A 25019-nucleotide genomic window follows, 5' to 3' on the forward strand; every position below is an offset into this window, starting at 1 on the left:
TTTGGTTTCTATCAAGTAATAAATACACACAACTGGTTTATGCGGTAACTCTCAGGGCACGCGAGCAACAAGATGCCTACCTCATTCTCATTATTCACAACACAAAAGCCGAAATCGAAACCTTCGACTTCAACTTCAACTTCAGCTTCTTCTTCTACCAAATCAAATTCAAAAATCAGTTATGAACAAACCTCAGATATCATGCCAACGTCAACTTTCGCTACTGAGGTTACGACCACTTTTACCTCTTCGCCAGTGGTAATTCCGACAAGAAGTCACCACGATAGTTTCAAAAATGGTTTAGGATTTGAGCCAAGGAAGGATCGCCGTCAAACTACCAAAAATCACTCTGTGCGATCGAGTCGTCGCCCTTACGATGCCCATTCGCCAGATGCTATTCCTCCTTCGGTCGCTGCCTTATTGGCGATCACAGCCATTCCGCCTCCCAGATCAAATCGGAATGCCCGCACACATGGTACATCGAGACAAAGATTGACAGTAGATGCTATATTAAAACACACTGCTGTATCGGAGAAAGAACTTAGTATAACATTTGGTATGAGTCCCATGGAATTATTGTTGAGTCCTCCAGAAGAAACCGATTCGACCGATTGTTACAGTTCGGAGAATGGTCCGGGATCAGTCATGTCAAGTAGGACTACATCGAGCGAGTCTGTACCATCTTTGGACGATGCTTCCCTTAGTGATGCATCAACTCCACCAGGTTCAGTATTGACACCGAGTTCGAGAGGGAGAAGGTCTCTACCAACCAGGAGGTATCAACCAACATTTGCGGGCGAGGATACTCTGCACGACCATCCTTTGTCAGATGTCGATGTCGAAGAGCTTGACTTTAGAGTCTTTCAGAGACCATCCGATTTACCCAAGGATCAACCAAATACCACCGGCGCCGAACCTCCACGCCGCAAGTCCGCGTTTAAATCAAACTTAACTGCATCACTGCGTGCTTTAAGGTCTGCGGCAAAATCGTTTTCGAGTCTCACAACACCTATGATCACGCCTGACGATTTTCTTACAAGATCTATCATGTCAATTGACCCGAAGGTCCCATTTACGGATGAAAGGATGCCACCTTTGCTGGTTGATGCACCTACTCCAGCACTACGTCGGTATCTCAACCCCACAACAAATGCTCCCACGGATGCTCATGTGCCAACATCTCTTACCCAAACAATGAGTGCTACACAATGCACAGCATCTATTCAAATGCAAACATACAAGGTTTCCAAGTCATCAAAAGATACTCCACCAGCCGGACTCAATAGACGCAGACAAGGAAATTCCGAGGAAGCCTTTGCCGAGGTCGCGACCGGCCCAGTTGCACGTCAACGCGACATGAGGGAGAACAGTGATTTCATTCGAATTGCAGTTATGGAAATGGCCATGCGAAAAAATGGGAAGCTAGACGACCGCAAACCAGGGAGAGCAAGATGGGCTCTACCACCCAGACAAGCATCCAGCAGACCTTACGAAATTGGAAACGATGGAGTTCCTCTTCGATGGACTGCAATTACTTATTAAACAGAACTAGATATTCATATTATCGCACATCTACCTGGCACAATTAATGCGATACTTTCTTCGACAGGATTTAGCTTCTCAAGACTTTATTATTTCAGTGGCACTGGACTGGTTCAAAATCAATAATTCATGGGTTCCGACGGACGGATCTCGAGCGGTACTTACGCTTCAATACCGGACACACCTCTTTTCATATACCGAGTTCCGACCTTCTAGAACCACACTAGTCCCACATGTTCGGATTCCCCCGATCGGTCTATGGGTGGGCGTATCCCCATCGATTTATTCAATTTATCCACTTTTATCCTGGAGCACGAAAAAAGGCTGTTCGCACGATGACACATGAAATCTTGGGTGTTTTGCTTTCGATTGAAAATTTTATCAGTCGGTAGAGGAATTCCGACTACAAATTTTTACTTGGCATTGTGATGGACTGGCTTCTACCCATTACATTACATATTTGGCCAAACAATCGAATGGCAGCTTTTGGTTTGAAACTTCCCTAGACTGGGGGGGCTGTCGGGTGTCGTGTGTATGGACTGGAGTTGAAGATTCTCCAGTACCGGTATGACATGGCATCGTGAAGAAAGCCAGGTTCAAGCAGATCTTTTACAAAAAGGAAGAAAAAATGGTATTGAGATGGCGGGTAAAATCGGAGTGGTCTGATGATTCTTTGGACAGGTTAACAACCCTAGTGATGAGGAGATGGGAATTCTCGAAATCCAGTTGTGCGGGCGGAAATGCAGGTCCAAAAGACAAGGATCCACCGCTATTATCTCATACCACATGCGAGAATGAAACTTGTTATGCACCTAGGGTCCGAAGGCGTGGTTCTGCATACCAATTACGAAATACAAATGCGAGTGTTAATTAGCGGTGGCGGATGAATAAATTTCATTTGACGATTGATTATTTTATGAATACATTGGAGGAGTTTGGGATTTGAACTTTTCATACATTGGGCTGCGATAGCGACAACGATAGCGAGTGAGCGGTTTAAAGGAGTTTTTCTTTATAAACGGCTTGTCCAGTACGACCTGGGTTGTTTTATTACTTTTCTTTATGTTGGAGTTATATATGGATTGGGGTTTCAGATGAAGGATGGATGGATGGATGGGTGGATGGATGGTTAGGGCATTGGGACGAGGTTGTCATTATACTGGCTGGAAATTTTCCGATACCTACCCCGGTGGAATGGGAGGAAATAGAATATAAGAATATGAAGAGAGATCAAAGATACAAACAACCCTTCTTGGGTGTTTTCGTGATAATCATGCTTGCTCAATTATGAGAATCGTTGTGATTGAAGGAATGAATGAATGAATGGATGGATGGATGCACGTACAAAGAAAAGTACAGTCGAAGTGATATTATTGTTCCAGAAATCCATTTGATTGTAACCGGCCTTAAGGCTTGAAACAAGAATCATTCTTGGTATTTGGAGATGTTGTATCTGATGAAATGCTTCATCTATGTCAAATCATGGATACATAATCAAATATATAAACTAGTCGTATATAGAAGAAGATTAGGTGAGATGTATATCAGATTGAACTTAATAACCAATCAAATATTCCCTAATTATTTATTATAAAGTCATTACAAAATTGACAAATGGATGGATTCCGAATATTTCCAAGTAATCTTGAGTTGTTGTTGTTTTGATATAAAATTGTTTTCTTTTTTTCTTTCTCCTTTTTCCTTTTTCCTTTTTCCTTCATAGGGCTGGATTGGTGAGGAATGGAAGGAATTATTTCTTTCAACCTGCCATCGTGAATCTATTTTTAGGCTTGGTTGCTGAGCTTAGGGGATGTTTGCATGCTGCCACGATGCGTCTGAGCTGCGGGCCATGCCTAGCTTTACTACCTGGAACCAATAATTAGCCAGACGGGATGCTGCAAACGTGGATGGAAGAAAGTTTAATATCTAGATCTCCTATTAGGGTGCATAAGGTCATGTAATATAATACATGCATTTTGCAAAGTTTATTGCGACTGTGATTGTTTGTTTGATTATGAGGAGGATTGATGGATTCACTTTATTACTTCTTTTCACGGGAAGATTAAAGATTTGAATCGATTATAAGGTACTGACTGATGCGTGTGGAATTGATGGAATATTCGGTTGGACATGTCTCATAAGCAATGATCTTATGACGGGATTATCAAAGGACTCCACTATACTGCGAACATTGCAATACGTATGGTAGAGATCGATACGAGTACCTTACATGCCTGTTACTACCTACATACCTATTTATCTTAATCACCGCATTGTAACATTCACGAAACTTGAGCCGCGAAATCCATTGCATCAGTATCCGTCCCAATGATCTCGAAATACCAATTCTTTGCGTCGCGGGCTTTACGAATGAAGGGTGCATTCTAGCATTGCATTGCGTATGATAGGAGAGGATATTAGAGGATACTTCGCAGTTACTGGTACCATGGCAGACGCGAATTTAGATGGTAGGACGGGTAGTACGACTCCGGGAAGAATTACTCGGCCGGAAACCACGGGTGCGCAGAATACACACTCTGATACCCCATCGACATCTGCCCCTGGGAATTCTGCATCAGCATCAGCATCGGCATCGGCTTCGACTTCAACTTTGCATTCAAATTCGAGTACGACGACATCTTCTCCGCAGCGAATCAATATAAATCACAATCCGAGTACAAATTCGCTTCGAAATATAAATACAGGAGGAGCGGGGATAGAAACGGGAACAGGGAGAGGAACGGGCGCAGTGCAGAATGCGGCATTGACCGGTGCAGCGCTGGCTTTCTCGAATGCGAAGGGGAAAGCGACGCCGGCGGTGCCGAATAAGTTTGTGGGGAAAACACAATTGGGAGGTAATGGTTTGGGGGAAAGGATGGAGCATTGGCGGCTGCTACGAAGGCGGGGGTTGGAGGGGGAGTGTCCCCTAATAATGGAGGAGGGAGAGCGAGAAGTCCGTCTAAGGTTTCGGTGATGGATGCGGGGACGGGGGGTGGACAGCAGATATATGGACATCAAAAAGTAGGGAGGGAAAGGACCGGGGATAGTGAAACGGATGGAGGAAGTATCAACGGAGGACTGGAATATCAAGGAGGACAGAGAATCCCTCAAAAACGAAACCAAAGACCGAATGGACATTTACTACCCCCATTTTCGGGCACATCGGAAACCAGTCCGAAGGTGAAAAATAATTCGGCGGCATTTATGGCGGCTAATCTGGCGGCAAAGAGAAGTAGGGAAAGTAGTCCGAATCATACGGGTCAAAATTATGGGATGGGAATGGGAATGGGGAAACAGGCAAGTCCATTGCCGAGTAGAAGACAGAGTTATGCGAGTTCGATTGATAGTATGGATAGGAGGGTGGATTTATCGAGTATTCCTCCTACGTCTAATTTGGTGGAGATGTGGGAGCAGCCGGATAAGGGAGTGAAGAAAGCAGGAGGGGTTGTGGGCAATAGAGGAAATGAGATGATAAATAGACCGGATCAGAAAAGACCGGTTTCGAGCCATGCGCCTGTACCTGTTTTGAAACCGGCAGGGCTGGCCAGACCGGTTTCTTCTCATGCTTCGGAATCTTCAGTAAAACCTCGAATTGCTTCTGAGCCAGCCACTATTTCTGAGCAAGCAAAATCGAAGTTGAAGCCTGTGGTACATCCACGACCTTCTTCTTCGCAAGCTTCAATGTCTGGGCTCTCAAAATCTGACATACAGCCTCCACCCGTTTCCTCCCATACTACTAGTTCCGAAGGCCCAAAACCATCTCCGAAGCCTCCAGCGCAGAAGCCTGTCATGCACAATACTCGCCCTGCTTCCTCTCATGGCCCAACACCTAATCTTTCTACGAAACCCTCAATACAAAAACTCTCCCGGCCAGTTTCTTCTCATGGACCACCGCCTGTGAAACCGTTAGTAAAACCCTCGCTACAATCTATTCGACCTACGTCCTCTTATACTCCGGAATCTATTGAATCATCCTCGAAGGCATCAACACAAAAGCCCTCTTTACCGCCCCCACGACGTACGCCTGCTAATCTTTCTGCATCGGGAGACCAATCAACAAACCTTCCCATGCATGCGCCTCAGCCACGTTCAATGCAATCTCCCATATTAACAGCAGCTGACAGAACCGAACCAGCCTCGGAATCTTCCACTCAACCTCCAAGGCGTTCTTCTACCACAAAAACCCCTCGTAGATCTTCTAAACCCACGCCACCGTCTAGACCACCAGTATCCAGGCAATCGTACAACAACGATGCGGACGATGATGGATCTTCAGACGATTCCTTCGTATCCGCATCATCTCAACCTAAACCCAAATCTCCCTCCTTGCGTGCAAAGATAGCAGAACAAAAACGACTTCAGTCATCCACTTACGCCCCAAGCATGACTGCCGAAACCCTTTCCAATGCTATGGTAGCCGGATACCTTGCCTCATCACGTGCTTCCACTCCCTCTATATCCTCTGGAGTCATTCAACCCCCAGCTCCTCCTCCCCCTCGACGACTCAAGAAACTTTTCCATTCCGATCACTCAAGAACACCTACGCCTCCCCAGAGCAGTTTATCAGCAAATGGAGTTCCGACCATGAAAACTACAATGCGGAAACCGAAAACGGAGAAAGAATTGAGGGAAGAAGAAGGAGAGGGGGAAAGGAGAAGGGCTAAAAAACATTTGGTCAAAAAACATCCGAATAAACATGATGAGGGAAATCGAAAGAGATGGAGAGATGAAATTACGGAAAAAGAAAGAAAAAGATATGAAGCTCTCTGGGCTAGTAATAAGGGTCTTTTTCCCTACACGATGGATCGTCGTGGAGAAATGGTGGAAATTGAAGGCGCGGCGGATACGGTGCCGGGATTGGTGGTGAAGGATCTGTGGGAGAGGAGTAGATTGGGTGGAGATGTGTTGGAGGAGGTTTGGGAGTTGGTCCATGGAAAGGGATACTGGGGACGTAATAAAGAAAAGCGATATGGCAGGTTGGAGAGAGATGAGTTTGTGGTGGGTTTGTGGCTTATTGATCAGAGGTTGAAGGGGAGGAAGTTGCCTGCGAGGGTTAATCATAGTATTTGGGCGAGTGCGTCGTGATGGGGTGGGTTGGGATTGTTTGTTTGTTTGTTTGGTTGACTGATTGATTGATGGGTTGGATAAAAGATGGATTGCATTGCATTGAGTCACTTGAGCATGAGCATGAGCATGAGATATATACTTGCTTGTAGGTATCCAGGAAACTAGATAATAGGGAACGTCCCTGAAGGTTAATAGAGTAAGAGTAAGGTAGGAGAGGGTTAGAAATTCTAAGAAGAGCTCGCTCGCGCAAAGAGGGGGTGTACATAGATAGAGGGATTAGAATGGACTTGGATGTTGCATTAGGTTAGATTGATGTATTATATGGGTGGAAAGATGAGGTTGTGTTGTATAATGTTGTGCTGTGTGGGATTAGATTGAATGGGATTGAATGGGATTGGATTATTGGATTAAGCTTGATACCTCCGTAGCGATTAATGAATCAGTAGTATACATTTATATATGTACATAGCGACATTGATAGATGCTTATTACTTAGTGAGTGGTGTGGATTGAAATCAAATTCTGAATCTGATTTAGGCCATGAGCGCTGCATTGAATATTTAATTGTATATTAATGATTGCTATCATACCGGGTGAATAGATAGATATAAATCATGAACCTTAATCCGAGAACTCGATTCTTCTTAGTATGATTGCTATAATTCCCAAACATCCATCCCTAATCCCCAGGAAAAAAACCTCACACGCCCATTGAAGCACCAATCAACCTCTCACACTACCCCCGCACCTCTCCACCTTTCCCCTCTTCCAGCGCAGTATAGATATCCTCGCGCGGATTGCGCACCTGGATGCGGCTCCAGGGAATCATATACGCGCTTTGGTTTTGCGAGGTTAGCGCAGGACTGAGCCCGGCGAAGAGCTCAATGTAAGCACCGAGTTTGGCGGGGTGCAGGAGCAGGTTGTTGAAGAATTTGGCGAGGGGTGGTTGGGTGCGGTAGGCTTGGGTTTGGAGATTGCCCGGGTTTTGAATGAGCTGTGAAGGGGGGGGGGGAGTTACTTTGGGGTGGAGAGGGGATGGGAAGTTTATTGGTGAGGAAGAGGAGTCGGAGGGATTAGATGATGTGATGGAGCAGAAACAGAGAAAAAGAAAAACATACACTTGGAATCCTCTCTCCCCCTCACCGTTTACCCGCCTCTACACCCATCATCCACCCCGCCGCCCTCGAAACCGCAGAATCCACACACTCATTCCCACATTCGCCCCTCTCCAAATCCTGCATGCGGAATCCCCCTTCCGGACTCCTCCCCTCTCCGATCCAACTCGTCGTCGACACAATCCTCACACTATCCTCACACTATCCTTCTCACTCCCCCTCGTCGCATTCTTCATATGTCCCAAAAGCAAGCGCGTGAAATAATAGGTCCCCACAGCATTCACCCCCATATGTCCCTCTATCCCCTGTTTCGTTTTTGTTCCTGTGGGCAACCTTCCTATCCCCGCGTTGTTCCACTTGGGACGCAGTTTAGGTCATTTACCAAAGCTCGATGAGAAGCTTCAGGATCATGTTATTTCTTGTAAATAATAGCTGCGATGTGATACCCCCTCATATAGTTCTTGGCATCCTGAAACTTGATATCCCAAAGATTTCACTTCACCTTGACTCTCATCTCTTACTTTCCAGTTTTCACATCCGTCGCGATTTGATCGAAGGACCGATCGCCATCTGCTTCCTCAATCTCACACACGCGAAATGAAAGTTTCTAAACATCGTAGCAATACAGTGCTCCGCTTTTGCATGAGCTAGCCGCATAACAAGGCATATGCGTGGCCTTTTCTGAAGAATATGCCATATCACGATTTGTATCTCTTATCACCAAGACCTTTTGAATCGTTGAGTCAATACTCAGGGAGAGAGAGGAAGCTAGAGATTTCCAAGCTGATACTCAAGATGGCCTGATTTATGGATATCTCGTCCATGAGAATACACGACTTCGTGGTATCTTAGATCATGAATGTAAATCTCTTAAGGGTTTCTACGAATGGCTGATCTTACGAAATATGCCAGCTTGGATTAGAGATCATATTTGTTCGAATGTAAGATTATCATAGATTTTGTGCATGGCTAGCTTGGCTTCCTAAGAATACTAGTCCAGAAGGCTAAACGTAACTATACTACCCCTCTCCTCGGAACACAGATGCAAACGTCTTAGTTCAGAAGCAGTACAGCAATTGGCAATTTTACTCTATCACTAGATGGTCTTCCGGGATCTCTCGTTCACTCGTAAGTTCCGACACGTACTTTCTACACGTGTAAACCAACCCTGTATCTTTTTGTACCACATTGAGAGAATTTTGCAATCAAGTGTACGACAAAGTAGTGGATTGCAAGCTCATACTGAGAAGATCGGATACGGATATTGAGTTGAGAAGCTATACTACACTTCTAATAGAGATCATAGTGAGTATTGTAATCATTTTATGAATACAGGTTGGCACCCAAGGCCTAGCTAGGACTATATATTTATGTACAGAAGGCTATGCGTAAAGTACGACAAAGTTCACGTGACAGCCTGTCAATTTCGCGCTTAGCTAGGCAGCCGTATGCTTTTGAGTATCGAAAATGTCTTTTTAAGCATCAGCTTTCAATCATTTCAGATTTGATTATTTTCAACATCATGAATCATGTTTTCGAGTCAACAGAATAAAAACAAAAGGCCTGACGCTGAGGCTATAGCTGATGATGAACGTCAATATGCTCATAGCACCATTAGTAAAGAGGAGCTTAACGACAAGTAAGTCGAACAATTCAATTCAATTCAATCTAGTTATGATCAGAATCTAATGAAAAGCAAGATATCCAAATCGACCTCATAATCATGGGAAAACATTACCGTTCCATGAATTATTTCAATCACTCTTCGATCCTCTTGAAGCCAACAAGAACAAAAAGCCAGGTCCAGCCACGGCACGCAAAAAATTAGGACCACATGGACCTAACAATCTTTCTCCTAATGAAATGCGAAGGAACATCATCATCCGATTTATGTCGCGATGGCGCGACCAAGTAGGCGATGATTTCTTCCCTGCTTTACGCTTGATCATCCCGGAAAAAGATCGCGATAGAGCTATGTATGGATTAAAAGAAGCTTCGGTTGCAAAACTCATCATCAAGCTTTTGAATCTGTCTAAAGATTCGGATGATGGGTATAATCTTATGAATTGGAAGCTTCCGGCGCGAGGTCCCCCGAGTGCCAATTCGGGGGATTTTCCGGGTAGGTGTTATGAGGTTTTATCGAAAAGACCCATGAGACAGAAGGTTGGAAATATGAGTATTGGGGAAGTTAATGAGATGCTTGATAAACTTGCTTTGGCCCAAAAAGAAGAAAATCAATTGCCTATTTTTCGAGAATTTTATCAGCGGATGAATCCGGCTGAGTTGGTATGGTTGATTCGAATGATTCTTCGGCAGATGAAGATTGGGGCTTCGGAAAAGACGTTTCTTAATGTAAGTCGATGCCGGATGTTTCTGTGATATCTCTAATTTATTCCTATAGCTTTGGCATCCAGATGGAGAGGCGCTATTTAATGTCTCTTCTAGTCTCCGAAGAGTTTGTTGGGAACTCACGGATCCTAATGTCACTTTAGAAGCTGATGAGACAGGTGTGGAATTGGGATCGTGTTTTCAACCTCAACTTGCACAATTTATGGCACCTTCATTTGATAAAATGGTTGACAAAATGTGCCCTCAAGATACCAAGGGCAAGAATAACGAGATTGAATTTTGGATCGAAGAGAAATTAGACGGCGAAAGAATCCAAATGCATATGGAAGAAAACGATGATATGCCAGGAGGTCGCCGTTTTACATGGTGGTCTCGAAAAGGCAAAGATTATACATACCTCTATGGAAATAGTTTTGAAGACGACAATGCAGCACTGACAAGACATATGAAAAAGGCTTTCGATCCAAGAGTAACTAGTATTATATTGGATGGCGAGATGATCACATGGGATCCAATTACGAATAAGATAGTGGCATTTGGTACTCTGAAGACAGCCGCGATATCAGGAGGAAAAGATCCATTCTCGGCCACAGCTGCTAGGCCAGTATTCAAAGTCTTTGACTGCTTATACCTGAATGGCGATAATATCACGAAACACACTTTGAGGGATAGACGGAACGCGTTGGAGGCAGCGGTTCACAATGTTGAAGGACGAATTGAAAAACACGATTTCAAGTCCGCCAAATCAGCTTCTGAAATTGATCCTGCTTTACGGAAAATCGTGGCTGAGGGCTCTGAAGGACTGGTGTTGAAGAATCCACGATCAATGTATAGACTGAACAGTCGAAATGATGATTGGATGAAAGTTAAACCTGAATATATGACTGGATTTGGAGAATCTTTGGATTGCATCATTATTGGTGGGTATTACGGATCAGGTCATCGAGGAGGAAATTTATCGTCATTCTTATGCGGTTTACGTGTTAACGAGAAACAAATCAAAACTGGTATGATTGCCCCCATTTTTCCGATTGACAAACGAAAACTAAATCACAGGATAGGAGCAAACCCCATGAAATGTTTTTCTTTCTTCAAAGTAGGCGGTGGATTTAATGCAGACGACTATGCCGCTATCCGTCATCAAACCGACGGAAAATGGCATAAATGGGACATTAAATCCCCACCTACAGAATTCATAGAACTGGCCGGCTCTCATCAAGAGAAAGAACGACCAGATGTATGGATCAAAGCAGACGATTCAATCGTTGTAGAAGTCAAGGCTGCATCAGTAGGCATATCCGACTCATTCCGCACAAATTACACATTAAGATTTCCGCGTTTCAAACGATTGCGTCCAGATAAAGATTGGAAGAGTGCACTTTCGATTGAAGAATTCATGGAACTAAAAGCCAAAGTTGAGGAGGGGAAAGAAGACGAATTTAAAGTCGATAAGAAGAAAAAAGGTTCGAAGCGAGTCAAGAGAGAGCATATTATCGCTGGCACAGAAAATGTTGGAAAGACAGAATATGCGAGACCAAACACGGATGTATTTAAGGGACTCAACTTTTGCGTGTTAAGCGAGATGATTCATCCTTCTAAGAAATCCAAGGTGGAAGTCGAAAAAACCATCAAGGAAAATGGAGGAAACATTTTTCAATCTCCTACCGCTAAAGAAGATATAATCGTCATAGCCGATAAACGCGTGGTTAAAGTCGCCGCCCTCATGAACACCAAGAAAACCAGTATCGTTAAACCGCAATGGGTACTACACGCCATTGAGCAAAGAGAATCAGATGCTGCACAGGGGAGAACATCTAGATTTATAATGCCATTCGAGATGATCCACATGCTATATTGCAGGGACGAAGACAAAGAAGAGATCGAAGCAAACTCAGATGAACATGGCGATCCATATTACCGGGACGTGGGACCTTTGGAATACAAAGGAATTATAGAAAACATGGCTAGACTTGAAGACAAAACCCTCACGAAATATCTGCAGGACATGCTGGTGAAGCAAGGCGTGGATATGACGGAATTCAAGGGGAGTATGTTTTGGGGCTGCAAGGCGATTTTTGTAGTCGGGGAATTAATGACGTTCGACATGGATCTGAATGTGCGGATCGAGTTTGAACATTTCCGGATCGCGAGTGGGAAGATTGTGGAGGGAGATGAGATCGATATCGATATTAAAAGAAAAGCGAGGGAAGAAGGCGTTACGCATATCTTCTTCTCGGACGACAAACAAGAGCGACTGAAGGAAATCAAAAAGGAACTCGGCGCATGTTCACCGTATCTTCTGAGCTGGAGATGGATCCGCGATTCGTGGAAAAATGAGAAGAAAGTGGAGGAGGCTCCGTATCTTGTTTAAGCGGGCTGTAAAATAAATCAGGGGTTCGTTGAATTTTTGAGGGGGTTACACATCTGGAGTTGGGAAATTCGATGAGATACCGGTATCCGGATTCGGGAAAGGCTCATAGGGGGTCTTGCATTGCTGAGTATTTGGTTATTGAACTATAATGAAAATTATGAACACATCAGAAAATTCATACATCCCATTCCATTGAAATTTGAAATCGACAAAATAGTACCACTGAAGCTACCTCAGTATTAACATACAGTAATATTTTTCGTACCCACCGAATCGCATATCTCATCTATACGGAGCATTAAGCATGTTGAACATCTATTATTTAACACCGATTATAAAAATTGAGATATACCACATATATGCAAGGGGCATCAGGACTCAGGAGTACAAGACAAGACGGAATCAGAAAAAGGATACTGTATATCATATCACATGTAGAGGCAGAAAGAAAGGGGAAGGGGCGGTAGTAAAAAAAACAAAAGAAGTCACACCCACATCTCTCTCCTCTCTTCTTTAAGGAGAAGTTTCTTGGAATACTTAACTACCTACCTGCTTATCAATCTATTTATTTACTTGAGTAAATAAGTAAGAGAATATAAAATTAACCTCATATATACTATTTCAGAAAGAGGGTGGCGAAGAGAGCTCGAGGAGAATATTATACGTACAAAATGGATATAATCTTACAGATATACATAGTGCATACAAATACATGTTACTGATACGCGAGACATTCATATAGGTATCGAAAAGCAAAAGTTCCATTAGCATGGAGGGAAACGGAACCTCGAACATTTCACATTCGCATTCACACTAAAACCATCTCCAAACGAAAGCGTTCATGTGATATCTCGTTTCATATTTGATATTTAGCTACATGACAAGACCTCGCTATCCACATCCACTTATCTCATAGAACATGTGTGAATCATAGAAAAACGCCTGTTGCATCCCCCAGTCCCACCCATCCATCCAAGCCAAGGCCATTCCACCCATCTCTCACTTGTCCATCCCTCCCTTTTACTCCTACATATCCCCTCCCAGACCTATTACAAAAAGGGAATTTTGCTGCAAAGAAAGTACAAGATGGTATGTTTGAAAGACAAAATCAGTAGAAGAGAAAAAATAGGCCGTTCCAATCATACACGAAGCATGACAGTCGTACCAGAAAAATATCCTATGCTTGCTTGAAAGAAGAAAAAGTACAAGAAATGAAATCTGTCTAGGCCAATTGAAACCGTTAACGACAAGAAAGTAAGGACTTATAGTTCAATTGAAGAAACCCACGAACGCCAACCGCCTTTTATGCTTAACACATTGTCCGCTTAAAAAGCATCTTCATCAGTCCAGTTAGCTTCACTTCCAGAAACAATTCGTGTGCACAATCGATCATTACTAAGAACTTGCCCAGCAGGTCCTTTGTAAAGTGGATAACCCTTTTTCTTCATCATACTACTATTTATAGTAGCACTACCACGGAATGGAGGAGCTTCATCATCCGGAGTGTATCGATTTGCTCTAGCAGCTCGAAGTTTCGCGAAATAATCCTCATTTGAGTCTTCTTCTGGCTCAGTCTCAGATACATCTCCATAAGTTTCCCAGTTCTCAGAGCCAGAGCCAGTGTTTGCGGAGCTAGATGTAGTAGAAAGTTGACGACTGCTAGCAGGTGGCGCAGATCCATAAGTTAATGATTGGCCGAAATTTGATCGCATTGATGCTCTCAAGTCCTGATACGACTGAGGTCTTTCCTTAGCCTTTGGTGGTGGTGCTTCGAAAACATCATCGGGAGAGACTGGTCGGACACTACCAGTTGAAGAATTAAAGCTCTCATCGCGATGATAGTATGTTTGAGTTGGAGGAGCCGAAGGTGGTGGTTCAAATAGCTCACGCATCTTTGGGGGTGGAGCTCTTGATGGTGGTGGACCCATCTTGCCCCGGATAGTGCTAGTCGCTTGTCTTGATTCGGGACGCATAGATCCAGTTCGTCGATCGCGTTCTGGAGAGTTGGGAAGCTTAAGACTTGACAAAGGTATACGATTTGGGAGCCTAGAAGGTGATTTTATACCACTCGCTGCGGATACTGAAGCGGAAGATTGATGTCTCCTGATTGTCCCTCCTGCGGTGGGTGTTTTGGCACCAGATCTATTTGGTGGAGCAGGTCTTGGTGCGCTGTTAGAGCGACCCAATGTTCCAGCCTTGACAACAGTTTTTGGAGGGGGCTTCATGGTACTTGGAGGTGGTCCTGCCGGTGTTTTTGAACGTGGTCCTGGAGCAGATTTGGCTTCAGAAGCTTCCAATTCGTCAAGGTATCGTTCACCGTGTACCATAAATGGACGACCATATTCTTCCTCCCACTCCTCTAGAACACTTCTCAGTTTTGCTGCAATCTTTGGTAAGTCTTTAGCGATTCTCTTCCTCATCTTTTCCTCACGCAACAAACGTGTTGGATCACGCTTTTCGCCCTTTTGGCCACGCATCATCAAACGACTTGCATCTTGTGATGATGCTTGAAGATCATCTCTGTCTTTGACAAGTGATCGATGTTCCTCGATGAGAGCTAAAGTGGGTGCGCGTTGTTCTTTAAGGACCTCAAGACGGCCGATTTCCTGTTCGTGAGCTTCCAAAAGAGCGTCACTGTAGACATCTGAGAATGCGGGAGTGAACTCGAGCATCTCTTCCTCAGAAAAGAACAGACCATCCCACAGCTCTTGTAATTTGTATCGGGCATCCTCAACAAATAGATGTAGATTCTGTCTCTTGAGCTCATTCAATCTTGATAATTCATCTTCGAATTCGTTGATCTGTCGTAGGCCAAATCCTCGGTTGCCGTTCAAAAATCGTTTCTGTTCAAACTCGTCGATGCCCAGCTTTGCCCACAAAGCCTCGACTGTAGTACGTAGATCTCTCAAGCGCTTCTCTCGACTCTTCTTCTCATCTACCAATTTGCTTTGCTTCATGCGCAATCTGGAGATATCATCTTCGTGTAAACCAAGTTGCTCTGGCGCATCGCGATAGTATTTAACAATTGCGCTGTCGGTTTGAGCCTGTGGCGTGCCAAGTTCAGCCCATAGTTGAATAATATTTTCCGCAGTAGCCTTTACTAGTGCGACACGGCGGGTATACTCTTCGTAAACGCGGGTGAATTCATCGTCGAGATCGCTAACATAGTTGTTTGAAAGGTCGAATGTGGGAGGAATACTCGCGTTCAAAGATGTGGGTGGGAGTTCGATTTTAATGAAAGATGGCTCTAAATGGGATGAGTATGACTCAAGAGCTTGAACAAGTTCTACGATGTGTCAGTATAGCCTAGTGTCAAATTGAAGGAAAACTTAAAACTTACTCTTGACTTGTTCAAATCTCTCTCTATGTATCTTTGATATATGAAGATGTTTTTCTTTTAATTCTTGTAGACATTGCAACAAGGGATAAGTAATTTGGAGATCCTCGTCTTCAGGTTCATATTCATGGTGATCTTTATCATCATCGAGGGAAGCTTCCATCTGCTTAATTGTTGTAATAATACGGCGAGCTTCTTCCGTCAAATCATTTTTCTCGTCCGCGACCAATCGTACTTGGTTGTGTAAGGTCTCGGAGAGGGCAGCGAATAACTAAAAATGTTAGGTTTCACTACTTTCTTCTTTCCAAGCCAAGTAAACACTACATACCTCTGATTCTCGAGTCTCTCGTTCCCGCGACGGAACACCAATTTCATCGAACAAGCCATGAAGCTGATCTATGATCGTCGAGACCTGCGACGATAAGTAGCTAGTATCCATTTTGTAATACAAGCCACTCCTATGCGAAGGCACCTTACTTCGGCGGGGGAAGCAGCTTCAATAAAAAGAGATGGCTGGAAGCCCCTGATTGAAGAAAGGAGAAGTTCAATTATGAGGTAAAATGGATGATTGTGGGTTGTGGACCGTGGAGAGAATTCCTGTCTCGTAGAAGTGGAGAGGGAGGGAGGAACTGTATTGAGAGTGGAGAATTCGAATTTGGAAACAATTGAACAATGCTCAGCTCCTCAATATGATGATCCCTCTTTCTACCGGTATTCTTGTTGCGACCACGAAACCAACCAAGTCTTGAGGAATTATCCTTCTCAATTCTCATTACCAGGTTAAAAGTTTTCTTGTGGGTGTACACTTCTTATGTGTACCTAGTTGTGCTTTGTATAAAAGTTGAGTGGTTCGTTGGTCTGGAAGATCGAGAAATGATTCGCATGGAAGAAATGGAAATAGTTTGGTAGAACCGGGAAGTTTGTATTTACGCTTAGTAAAATTGAGGCTGGAGAATTGTTGCTAGAGGGATAGTTTCATCGAAATAAACATTAAATTGGCAAATGCGGTATATAATTGGTTGGAATACAGAAATTATCAAATATAATTAGATAAGCAAGGATTTATTCCTTAGCGTAGATGGCTAAAAAAAGACCCCCCGCCTTTTTAGAGGCCGTGTACGATTATGGTTCAACCAAGAAAAGAGATCAAGCTTACCATAGTAGGTAGGGCAGATACCTCGAATACGCCATCTGAGCACCGAGCAAAGCTCACAAGGCTGCAATACATTAGGAAATAAAGTTAACATTCCTTAAATAATCAAAGCTCTCCAACCACCACCCTACATCATCGGGACAATAGATCACTTGAAACGGCGTCACACGGCTACCCTTAAGCCTTCCCAGTCATCATACACAACTTCGACGAAGGACCGAATACTTCCAACTGAAACTTATCCATCAACCATGGATACTGCTTTCAAGACCTGGGGTAAGTAAATTTCTAGCCTTGAAGCTCTCTTCATCTATGCCATTGCCATTGCCACTGCACCTGCCCCCTCCTCCCCCACCATGCACCTATCACGCTACCTAATTCCTGAAACTCACCTTATCAATTATAGAGCTTGACAACAATGTCCAACTCGTGGATCCCAACCGCGACGCCCTCTACGCCTACGATCCCGAAGAACAAAAGGCCATTCAAAATGCCAAGCCCTGGAAAACCGATCCTCACCACTTCAAAAACGTCCGGATCTCCGCTGTTGCCCTCTTAAAAATGGTTATGCATGCTCGGTCAGGTGGTTCTATCGAAGTCATGGGTTTGATGCAAGGAAAAATCGCAGGCGATACTATCATTGTTACAGATGCATTCCGTTTACCCGTCGAGGGAACAGAGACTCGAGTCAATGCCCAGGACGAAGCAAACGAATATATGGTCGAGTATTTACAACACTGTAGAGATCAGGGCAAATTAGAGAATGCGGTGGGATGGTATCACAGTCATCCAGGCTATGGATGTTGGTTGAGTGGTATCGATGTTGGAACACAAGCCACGCAACAAATGTTTTCAGACCCTTTCCTGGCTGTGGTTATCGATCCTGATCGCACCATCTCTGCTGGAAAAGTCGAAATTGGTGCTTTCAGAACATATCCCGACAACTACAAGCCTACGGATGCAGGATCCGGTGATGGATATCAAACCATCCCCCTCGCGAAGATTGAGGATTTTGGTGCGCATAGCAGCAGATATTACTCTTTAGAAGTTTCACATTTCAAAAGTTCATTAGATTCACATCTTTTGGAATTATTGTGGAACAAATATTGGGTTCAAACATTGAGCCAAAGTCCTTTATTCACCAATCGCGAATACAGCAGCAAGCAGATGCTTGATTTGAGCTCCAAGATCCGACAAGCTAGTTCCGGTATCAGTCGCAATGGAAGAACAACTGCCGGATCATCGCTAAGTAAGGGAATGGATCAACAATTGGTGAAGGTTGTTAAAGATAGTAGCAAAATTGCTGGGGAGGAGATGACAGGGCTGAAGGCTGGTGAGGTCAAAGCGCAGCTGTTTAACGGGTTAGGCGCGGCGCCAAAGACTGCAGCTGATCCTGCAGCACCAATTGTTCCAGCTGTTCCAGCAGCGGAATAACGGGTCAAGAAAACACATGATAATTGGTAAGCTCTTGTGAGCATTGCTTTGGCGCATGGGTTTACGATGGCGTTCTAAGGTCTAAAATCTACACTGGCCACAGTAGTTTAGAGTGGGGAGAAATGAAGTTATGATACACGGCATCAATATGATCTATTCTAAATTTCCCACGACAAATTCTATTTGAATTTTTGCCACAACACTCGTGACTAGTCGTCCTCAATATGTTTATACTTTCAACCAAACAACTGAGGTCCTTGATATACTGTCCATGTAGCAACCTACCATTTTAATTTTCCACAACGGAGTCCCTTTCGGCTTTCTCAAGTGTCTTCAGACGATCCTCCATAATCTTCTTTGCAACCCCCAACCGTTTAAGGGACTCCTCCCTCCCCAAGATCGCCATAATATCCGCCGTATCCGGTCCACTCTGACCTCCCGCAATTGCCCATCTAAGATACGCATGCACGAGTTTCATCCAACTCTTCTTGATAACTTTTTGTGCATCTTCGGTGTATGATTTTCCGCTAGCAGTAAATTCAGCAGTGCTCATCATGGCTCCTTGGTCGACGACAAGGTTTGTAAAACCTTTTAGTTCAGCAGCGTTCCAATCTTCAAGGGAGATGGAGGATAAAGCGTCGAAGGAATTGGTGAAGTCGGAGGGGACAGGGTAAATTACCCCCTCGGGAGCGGAGTGGAGCTTGTGGGGCGGGGTTCTATATTCAAGATCGAGAGTTGTGGGGGCTGCGAAAAAGTATTTATGATTGGAGTAAAAGGTTTCGGGGAGCGTGTAATTTTGGATTCCAGCGCTGATTATAGAGAGGATGTAGCTCTCCTTTGAGGCATTGTTGTTCTCACAGTTGTAGAAGACCAGGTCTTCAAATTCTGGAAGAGTTTTCATACGATCGAGGATTGGCTTTGCGGCCAGTTCTAGGAGATCTTGAGAAGGCGGGATAGGTTCATCTGATCGTCGCAATTCCTTATATCTTGCGGCGTGTTTTCTTTGTATGAAGTTAAGCTTTTCAAATGTTACCACAGAGTCACCTCTGGTATATTTCATGCTTGCCTATATTGAATTAGTCGCTTGTCATTATGTATTGGAAAGGAGAAATGTATACATTGTCTATAAGTTCTTGCATACCCATCACATCGTAGGATCGATCGTGTGACCATCCAAGAAGAGCGACGAAGTTAGTTATAGTTTCTGGAAAATAACCCGCATCTCGATAGGTTTTAATATCAATAGCACCATCTCGTTTGCTAAGCTTTTTTCGCTCTTTATTCAAAAGGAGGCCAACATGTGCAAAGGTGGGTGGCTCCCACCCAAACGCTTTATACATAGCGACATGCATATGGGTTGACGGGATCCATTCCTTGAAGCTAGGGTTAGCCAGCATCCGTCACGAGAATGGTAATTACGTACCGATCCTCGAACAACATGTGTGATCTTCATGAAATGATCGTCCACAACGTTTGCCAAATGATAGGTTGGAAATCCATCCGATTTTACCATAATTGGATCCTGAAATTCCTTAAATTCCGATTGAGGACTACGAGCCAACGTTGGTCTGATTTTGCCGTAAATTTCATCCTGAAAGCCTGGCCATTGTTCCGGAACTTTCATTCTGATCACGTGAGACTCTCCCCTCGATGCCTTCTCATCAGATTGATCCTTTGGAATGTGCCTGCAAGTTCCATCGTAAGCCTGTGGGAGGCCCTTGCTACTCTGATAAACCCGTAGTTCGTGCAGTCTTTTGGATGAGCAGAAACATCTGTAGCCTAAGTCTGCCTCGACCAGTGTTTGAGCATGTTCCCAATACATTGCTTTTCGTTCTGACTGTTGATATCAGTATTACATTCTGATATCATAAAATGAGAAGGTATCAACGTACCTGTCTGTATGGGGCAAATGGTCCACCAACTTTCGGCCCTGAAAATCCTTAGTAAACTCACTCTAAGAATTCAATATCGAGCCAAGATACCTTCATCCCATTGGATACCAGCCCATTCTAGATCTCTGTATAGGCGCTCTTCGGCTCCAGGGACGGTTCTATCCTTCTTAATTTAGTGTGATCCTATTGGCAAAGACTTTCTATAATTGACCTACCGTATCCGTGTCTTCAATCCGTAAAAGGAATTGGCCACCGGTAGCCTTTGCGAGCAGAAAATTAAAGAGTGCTGTTCTCATAGAACCCAAATGCAGATTCCCGGTAGGGGATGGGGCAAACCGAGTTCTGACAGGGCCGCCAGCACGAAGTTTGGTCGAGGCTACCGACAGAGGATACTGATTTGTTTGGGTGGAGGCATATCTCTTACATATGGAACAAACATTGTTCTTCCATAATCTCTGGGCAGTGTTTCTTGTCACTGGCACAGAGAGAAACCTCATCTCCAAATTTATTTCACTGTGACAATAGTGATCCTACAAATAAAAAGTAAATCTTGGAGAATTCAGTTCAATATTTGACGGTGCACCAAAAAGATTTTGTAATTGATTGGAGGACAGGAAAACATCATCAGCCACAAACTCTCAGCCACATGCGCCGAGGCCTCGGTGGCTCGAGCTTCTTCCAGTTAGAAAGGCGCTAAGATAAAAATAATAGAAAAGCCGTCTTCATCATAATCTCTTCAGCCTTACCACTTTCATTTTCATTCTTCGTACAAATTTTATTTGTCATTTTTCACATAACATTTGTATCTACTTAGGTGTTTTCTTTTGCTCGTTTGTTTAAAAGCACAGAAAGATATCAACTTCAGCAATTACAAAATCCTATAATTCGCTGAACAATCAAAGTTCCCCGCCATCAATTCTTGAGAAATTTCAATATGGCCACCAACGGCGCATCAGATGAGACGGATCTCTATGGTGGGTTGATTCAATGAAGCCATTGACTACAACATACTAATACACATAACGCAGCCATCCTAGGTATAAGCAAAGATGCTACAAAGTCTGAGATTAAGAAAGCATACCACAAAGTATGTCATACCCCGCACTAAATATATTGAGATTTCTCATTGACTGTTATAGGCAGCGCTACAGCACCATCCCGATAAGGTAGCAGAGGACCAAAGAGAGGAGGCAGACGAGAAGTTCAAGACAGTGAGCCAGGCCTACGAAATTCTTTTTGATGAGGAGAAGAGGGAAATGTACGATGTTCACGGCATGGCTGCATTTGATGGAAGTCGACCTGGTATGGGAGCAGGCGGGGTTGATTTGGATGATATTTTGGCGCAAATGTTCGGTGGAGGTATGGGTGGAATGGGAGGTATGCCGCCTGGATTTGGGGGACCTGGAGGCCCACGAAAACCACGAAGGGGAGCGGACGAAGAGCAACCATACAAAATCACCCTCGAGGACCTGTACAAGGGAAAGACAGTGAAGTTTACGAGCAAGAAAAACGTAATTTGCAGCCATTGCAAAGGCAGTGGAGGAAAGGAGAAAGCCAAGCCAGAAACCTGTGGCAGGTGTAAGGGTAGTGGTGTCACCGTTGGCCTTAGAAGCGTTGGACCAGGACTTGTTACCCAAGAAAGAGTTACGTGCGACACTTGTTCGGGAGCTGGTACAAACTATAGGGAGAAGGACAAGTGTAAGAAGTGCAAAGGAAAGCGTACCACCAAGGAACAAAAGTCATTGGAATTATATATACCCAGAGGTGCTAGAGACGGAGAGCGAATTGTTTTGGAGGGTGAGGCTGATCAGGTACCTGATCAAACGCCCGGCGACATCGTCTTCATTCTTGATGAAGAAGATCACGAAATCTTCCAGCGAGCTGGCGATGATCTTTCTGCGGAGCTTAACATCACTTTAGCTGAGGCTCTCACAGGGTTTTCAAGAGTGGTCTTGAGACATCTAGACGGACGTGGTATCTCGATAAACCATCCTCAAGGAAAGGTATTGGAGCCCGGGCAAATCTTGAAGGTAGAGGGCGAAGGTATGCCTTTGAAGAGAAGCGACTCCAAGGGTGATTTGTACTTGATTGTAAAAATCGAATTTCCTCAGAATGGTTGGACAGAAGATGCGGCTACATTCTCCACTCTGCAATCAGTCTTGCCTAAACCTGAGCCACCAATCACGACTGAGGAGATTGATGAGGTGGAATACGATTCAGATGCCGACATTGAAGATGTAAGTATCATTGATTAACTCTCATTTGCTTTACATGCTAACTTGCAAACTAGTTCGGTGCAAATTCTGGAGACCCTCGTGCTGGTGGCGAGTGGGAGGATGATGAAGACGATGAAGGAGGTGCTCAATGTGCTACCCAGTAAACCTTTGGACATAGACTAGTATTATGCGCGTCATGAGATTCGAGTTACCAACTGGTAGCACATTCTGAGTTGGATCACATGGGATATAGAGCGGTAAACGGGACTGCGATAGAAGAAGTCGTGGAAGGCATGGCGTTCCGGGATTTGTTCCAGCAGACATTGTAATGAATTCCCAATAATCAAGCGCCATATTTCCGCATTATTACCTAAATATTGCATTCTCTAAAATCGAGATGGTATACTGCTTCGAAAAAATGCCATCTGTTTCCATTTTGTAGCATGCATCCATTCTGTTATTTGTCGAAGTAATGCAGGATTGTTGATATCTAGATGTGATTGAGTATTCCATCTTGCATTTTTATAGATGTCAAATTCCGAATAACCTAGAATTTGAATGACAACATCCCAATAAACTACCACACTTATATTACTAAATGCAATTTACATCGTTAGGAGCTCTATGCGCAAATTGCTGTCATTCACACGTGATCATCATGGAAGCCCTAACACTTTGCTGCCTCAGGTAAGAAGATTCGCTTAAGTTTCTGTGGGCTTTAAACTATGAGACTACCAAAAAAGATTTCGCTGGAGATTGTATCAACCAACGACAAACAATCGACAACCCGACGACAAGGTGTGTATTGCTATTACTATGTCTCCTGGCGAGATGCAATTACCTTAAATCCGTTATGCTGACGATTCTCTAGATGGTTTCCGCTAAGAAGCACGTTCCTATCGTCAAGAAGCGTACGTTTAATTCCCTCATCGATCCTCGACATTCGACTTGCATAGCCTGGAATCGATGAAGAGTTATGGCCGGCACTGAGTTTTGCGAATGAAAAGGATTGGACAAGATTTCGAATAATGGTTGATTGACAATTTTGTTACAGGCACCAAGCGTTTCCACAGACATCAGAGCGATACCTACAAATGTGTCGACGCAAGCTGGAGAAAGCCTAAGGGTATTGATAACCGTGTCCGAAGACGTTTCAAGGGACAAATGGTTATGCCATCGGTACGTGGAACTAAAATTGGCTGTGGTTGATATGATACTCGCGAACAATATGGCTTGGGATTCGAGAGCATTCAATGCACAGCAAGGGTTTCAATCGAGCAGGGCTGATGAGGATATAGATTGGTTTCGGTTCCAACAAGAAGACCCGCCACATGATGCCATCCGGCCACAAGGCTTTCCTCGTCAACAACACATCCGACGTCGAGCTTCTCCTTATGCACAACAAGACCTTCGCCGCAGAGTAGGTTCAAACGATTCCAGGACGAAATCAAATCTAGCACTAACAAACTATTAGGATCTCCCACGCCGTTTCATCGAGAAAGAGAGTTGAGATTGTTGCACGCGCTAAGGCACTTGGTGTTAAGGTTACCAACGCCAAGGCCAGAGTTACTACTGAGGTTTAAGCGGATGGTTTTGTTTGGGCATTTTGCATTGGGATGGGAATGCTTGTTAGCACAAGCGAAGGGCTTTGCAGAATTATAGCAAAAGCTCTTTGATAAATGAAGATCCTTAAGCAAATCTCTGACCATCACACGAAGCGCTACATGTGATGATTATTCTCCCATCGGATATCCTATACGCTATCTATGATCTCCACGATGTTCCGATCTCGCTCTCCAAAAATACGAATGTGTGAAGGTTCGGAAAAGATTTTCATGGCGTTTGCGGACGGTCTGTTTACCAAAAGTTGCATTGGGGAGTGGCCACTCCGACTTGTTCAAGGAATTTTAGGGCCAAACCAGTTCACAACACTTTTGGGAACATTATAGACACGAATTCAGATGGGGCCTCTCCCTTCACGTTCAAAACCCTACACCTCCAACCAATCTGAATACCCTGTTGTGCTCCCTGCCATTCTCTCACTTCCAGTCAGCCATCATATTATGTTCCCAAAAGCATACCAATCTAAGCATGAATCACAGTGAATTCGTACCTCTACTTCCAACATCTTCCATTCTTCCACATTCATAATTTGTTTTTCATGTGAATTGTCCATTATTTGTCATCAACAACGAATAGGACATTGGATCTATCACGATAGTCATGAATACAACTAAATTGGGGAAAATGTCGGAGGCTTCCTTCTATGCCAAGTGGGCTTTTTGAAAAATTCAGAACTATATGGCTACTTTGTTAGGACAACCATCCAGCAACTCTTCACATCTCCTTCCTAATATTCTTACCCTTATCTCACTTAAACTTCCACTTATGAACACCACTGAAGATTCTTAATGTAGATTTCTTTTTGGCTCCTGCATATCGCTTCGACAACTCAGGGTCAGTAGGTATCTAGGCTAAGATACAAATTCACTTACTAGCCCCCAATTACGAAACTATCGCCCAAAAAAAGTTGTGTTCAGTCT

The 25019-nt window shown here is 43.9% G+C and overlaps 7 protein-coding genes across 7 annotated transcripts; 5 read left to right on the top strand and 2 right to left on the bottom strand.

The window, feature by feature from the left end:
• Nucleotides 1-72: 72 nt before the first annotated feature.
• On the top strand, nucleotides 73-1542 carry Bfra_001931 (uncharacterized protein; the record flags this gene model as incomplete). Its single annotated transcript, XM_037332356.1, has 1 exon — nucleotides 73-1542. One exon carries the CDS (start codon nucleotides 73-75, stop codon nucleotides 1540-1542), a length of 1470 nt encoding a protein of 489 aa, XP_037196510.1.
• Nucleotides 1543-3988: 2446 nt separating this feature from the next.
• Nucleotides 3989-6627, top strand: Bfra_001932 (putative increased rdna silencing protein 4 protein; the record flags this gene model as incomplete). Its single annotated transcript, XM_037332357.1, has 2 exons — nucleotides 3989-4397; nucleotides 4484-6627. The coding sequence occupies 2 exons, from the start codon at nucleotides 3989-3991 to the stop codon at nucleotides 6625-6627; spliced, it is 2553 nt and encodes an 850-aa protein (XP_037196511.1).
• A 2626-nt stretch (nucleotides 6628-9253) lies between these two features.
• Nucleotides 9254-12444, top strand: Bfra_001933 (putative dna ligase 4 protein; the record flags this gene model as incomplete). Its single annotated transcript, XM_037332358.1, has 3 exons — nucleotides 9254-9363; nucleotides 9425-10076; nucleotides 10126-12444. The coding sequence occupies 3 exons, from the start codon at nucleotides 9254-9256 to the stop codon at nucleotides 12442-12444; spliced, it is 3081 nt and encodes a 1026-aa protein (XP_037196512.1).
• Nucleotides 12445-13769: 1325 nt separating this feature from the next.
• Nucleotides 13770-16220, bottom strand: Bfra_001934 (putative microtubule associated protein; the record flags this gene model as incomplete). The annotated part of the gene is made up of 3 exons (XM_037332359.1): nucleotides 13770-15730; nucleotides 15785-16052; nucleotides 16110-16220. 3 exons carry the CDS (start codon nucleotides 16218-16220, stop codon nucleotides 13770-13772), a joined length of 2340 nt encoding a protein of 779 aa, XP_037196513.1.
• Nucleotides 16221-17185: 965 nt separating this feature from the next.
• Nucleotides 17186-18368, top strand: Bfra_001935 (putative cop9 signalosome complex subunit 5 protein; the record flags this gene model as incomplete). The annotated part of the gene is made up of 2 exons (XM_037332360.1): nucleotides 17186-17210; nucleotides 17341-18368. The coding sequence occupies 2 exons, from the start codon at nucleotides 17186-17188 to the stop codon at nucleotides 18366-18368; spliced, it is 1053 nt and encodes a 350-aa protein (XP_037196514.1).
• Nucleotides 18369-18657: 289 nt separating this feature from the next.
• On the bottom strand, nucleotides 18658-20757 carry Bfra_001936 (putative glutamyl-trna synthetase protein; the record flags this gene model as incomplete). The annotated part of the gene is made up of 6 exons (XM_037332361.1): nucleotides 18658-19434; nucleotides 19487-19741; nucleotides 19792-20205; nucleotides 20261-20298; nucleotides 20351-20423; nucleotides 20476-20757. The coding sequence occupies 6 exons, from the start codon at nucleotides 20755-20757 to the stop codon at nucleotides 18658-18660; spliced, it is 1839 nt and encodes a 612-aa protein (XP_037196515.1).
• A 437-nt stretch (nucleotides 20758-21194) lies between these two features.
• Nucleotides 21195-24211, top strand: Bfra_001937 (putative domain containing protein; the record flags this gene model as incomplete). Its single annotated transcript, XM_037332362.1, has 9 exons — nucleotides 21195-21234; nucleotides 21289-21347; nucleotides 21400-22497; nucleotides 22551-22636; nucleotides 23094-23163; nucleotides 23348-23387; nucleotides 23531-23655; nucleotides 23775-23896; nucleotides 23951-24211. The coding sequence occupies 9 exons, from the start codon at nucleotides 21195-21197 to the stop codon at nucleotides 24057-24059; spliced, it is 1749 nt and encodes a 582-aa protein (XP_037196516.1). The 3' UTR covers nucleotides 24060-24211.
• Between the last annotated feature and the right edge of the window lie 808 nt (nucleotides 24212-25019).

The sequence above is a fragment of the Botrytis fragariae genome (assembly GCF_013461495.1).
Source record: "Botrytis fragariae strain BVB16 chromosome Unknown tig00000006, whole genome shotgun sequence".
NCBI lineage: Eukaryota > Fungi > Ascomycota > Leotiomycetes > Helotiales > Sclerotiniaceae > Botrytis > Botrytis fragariae.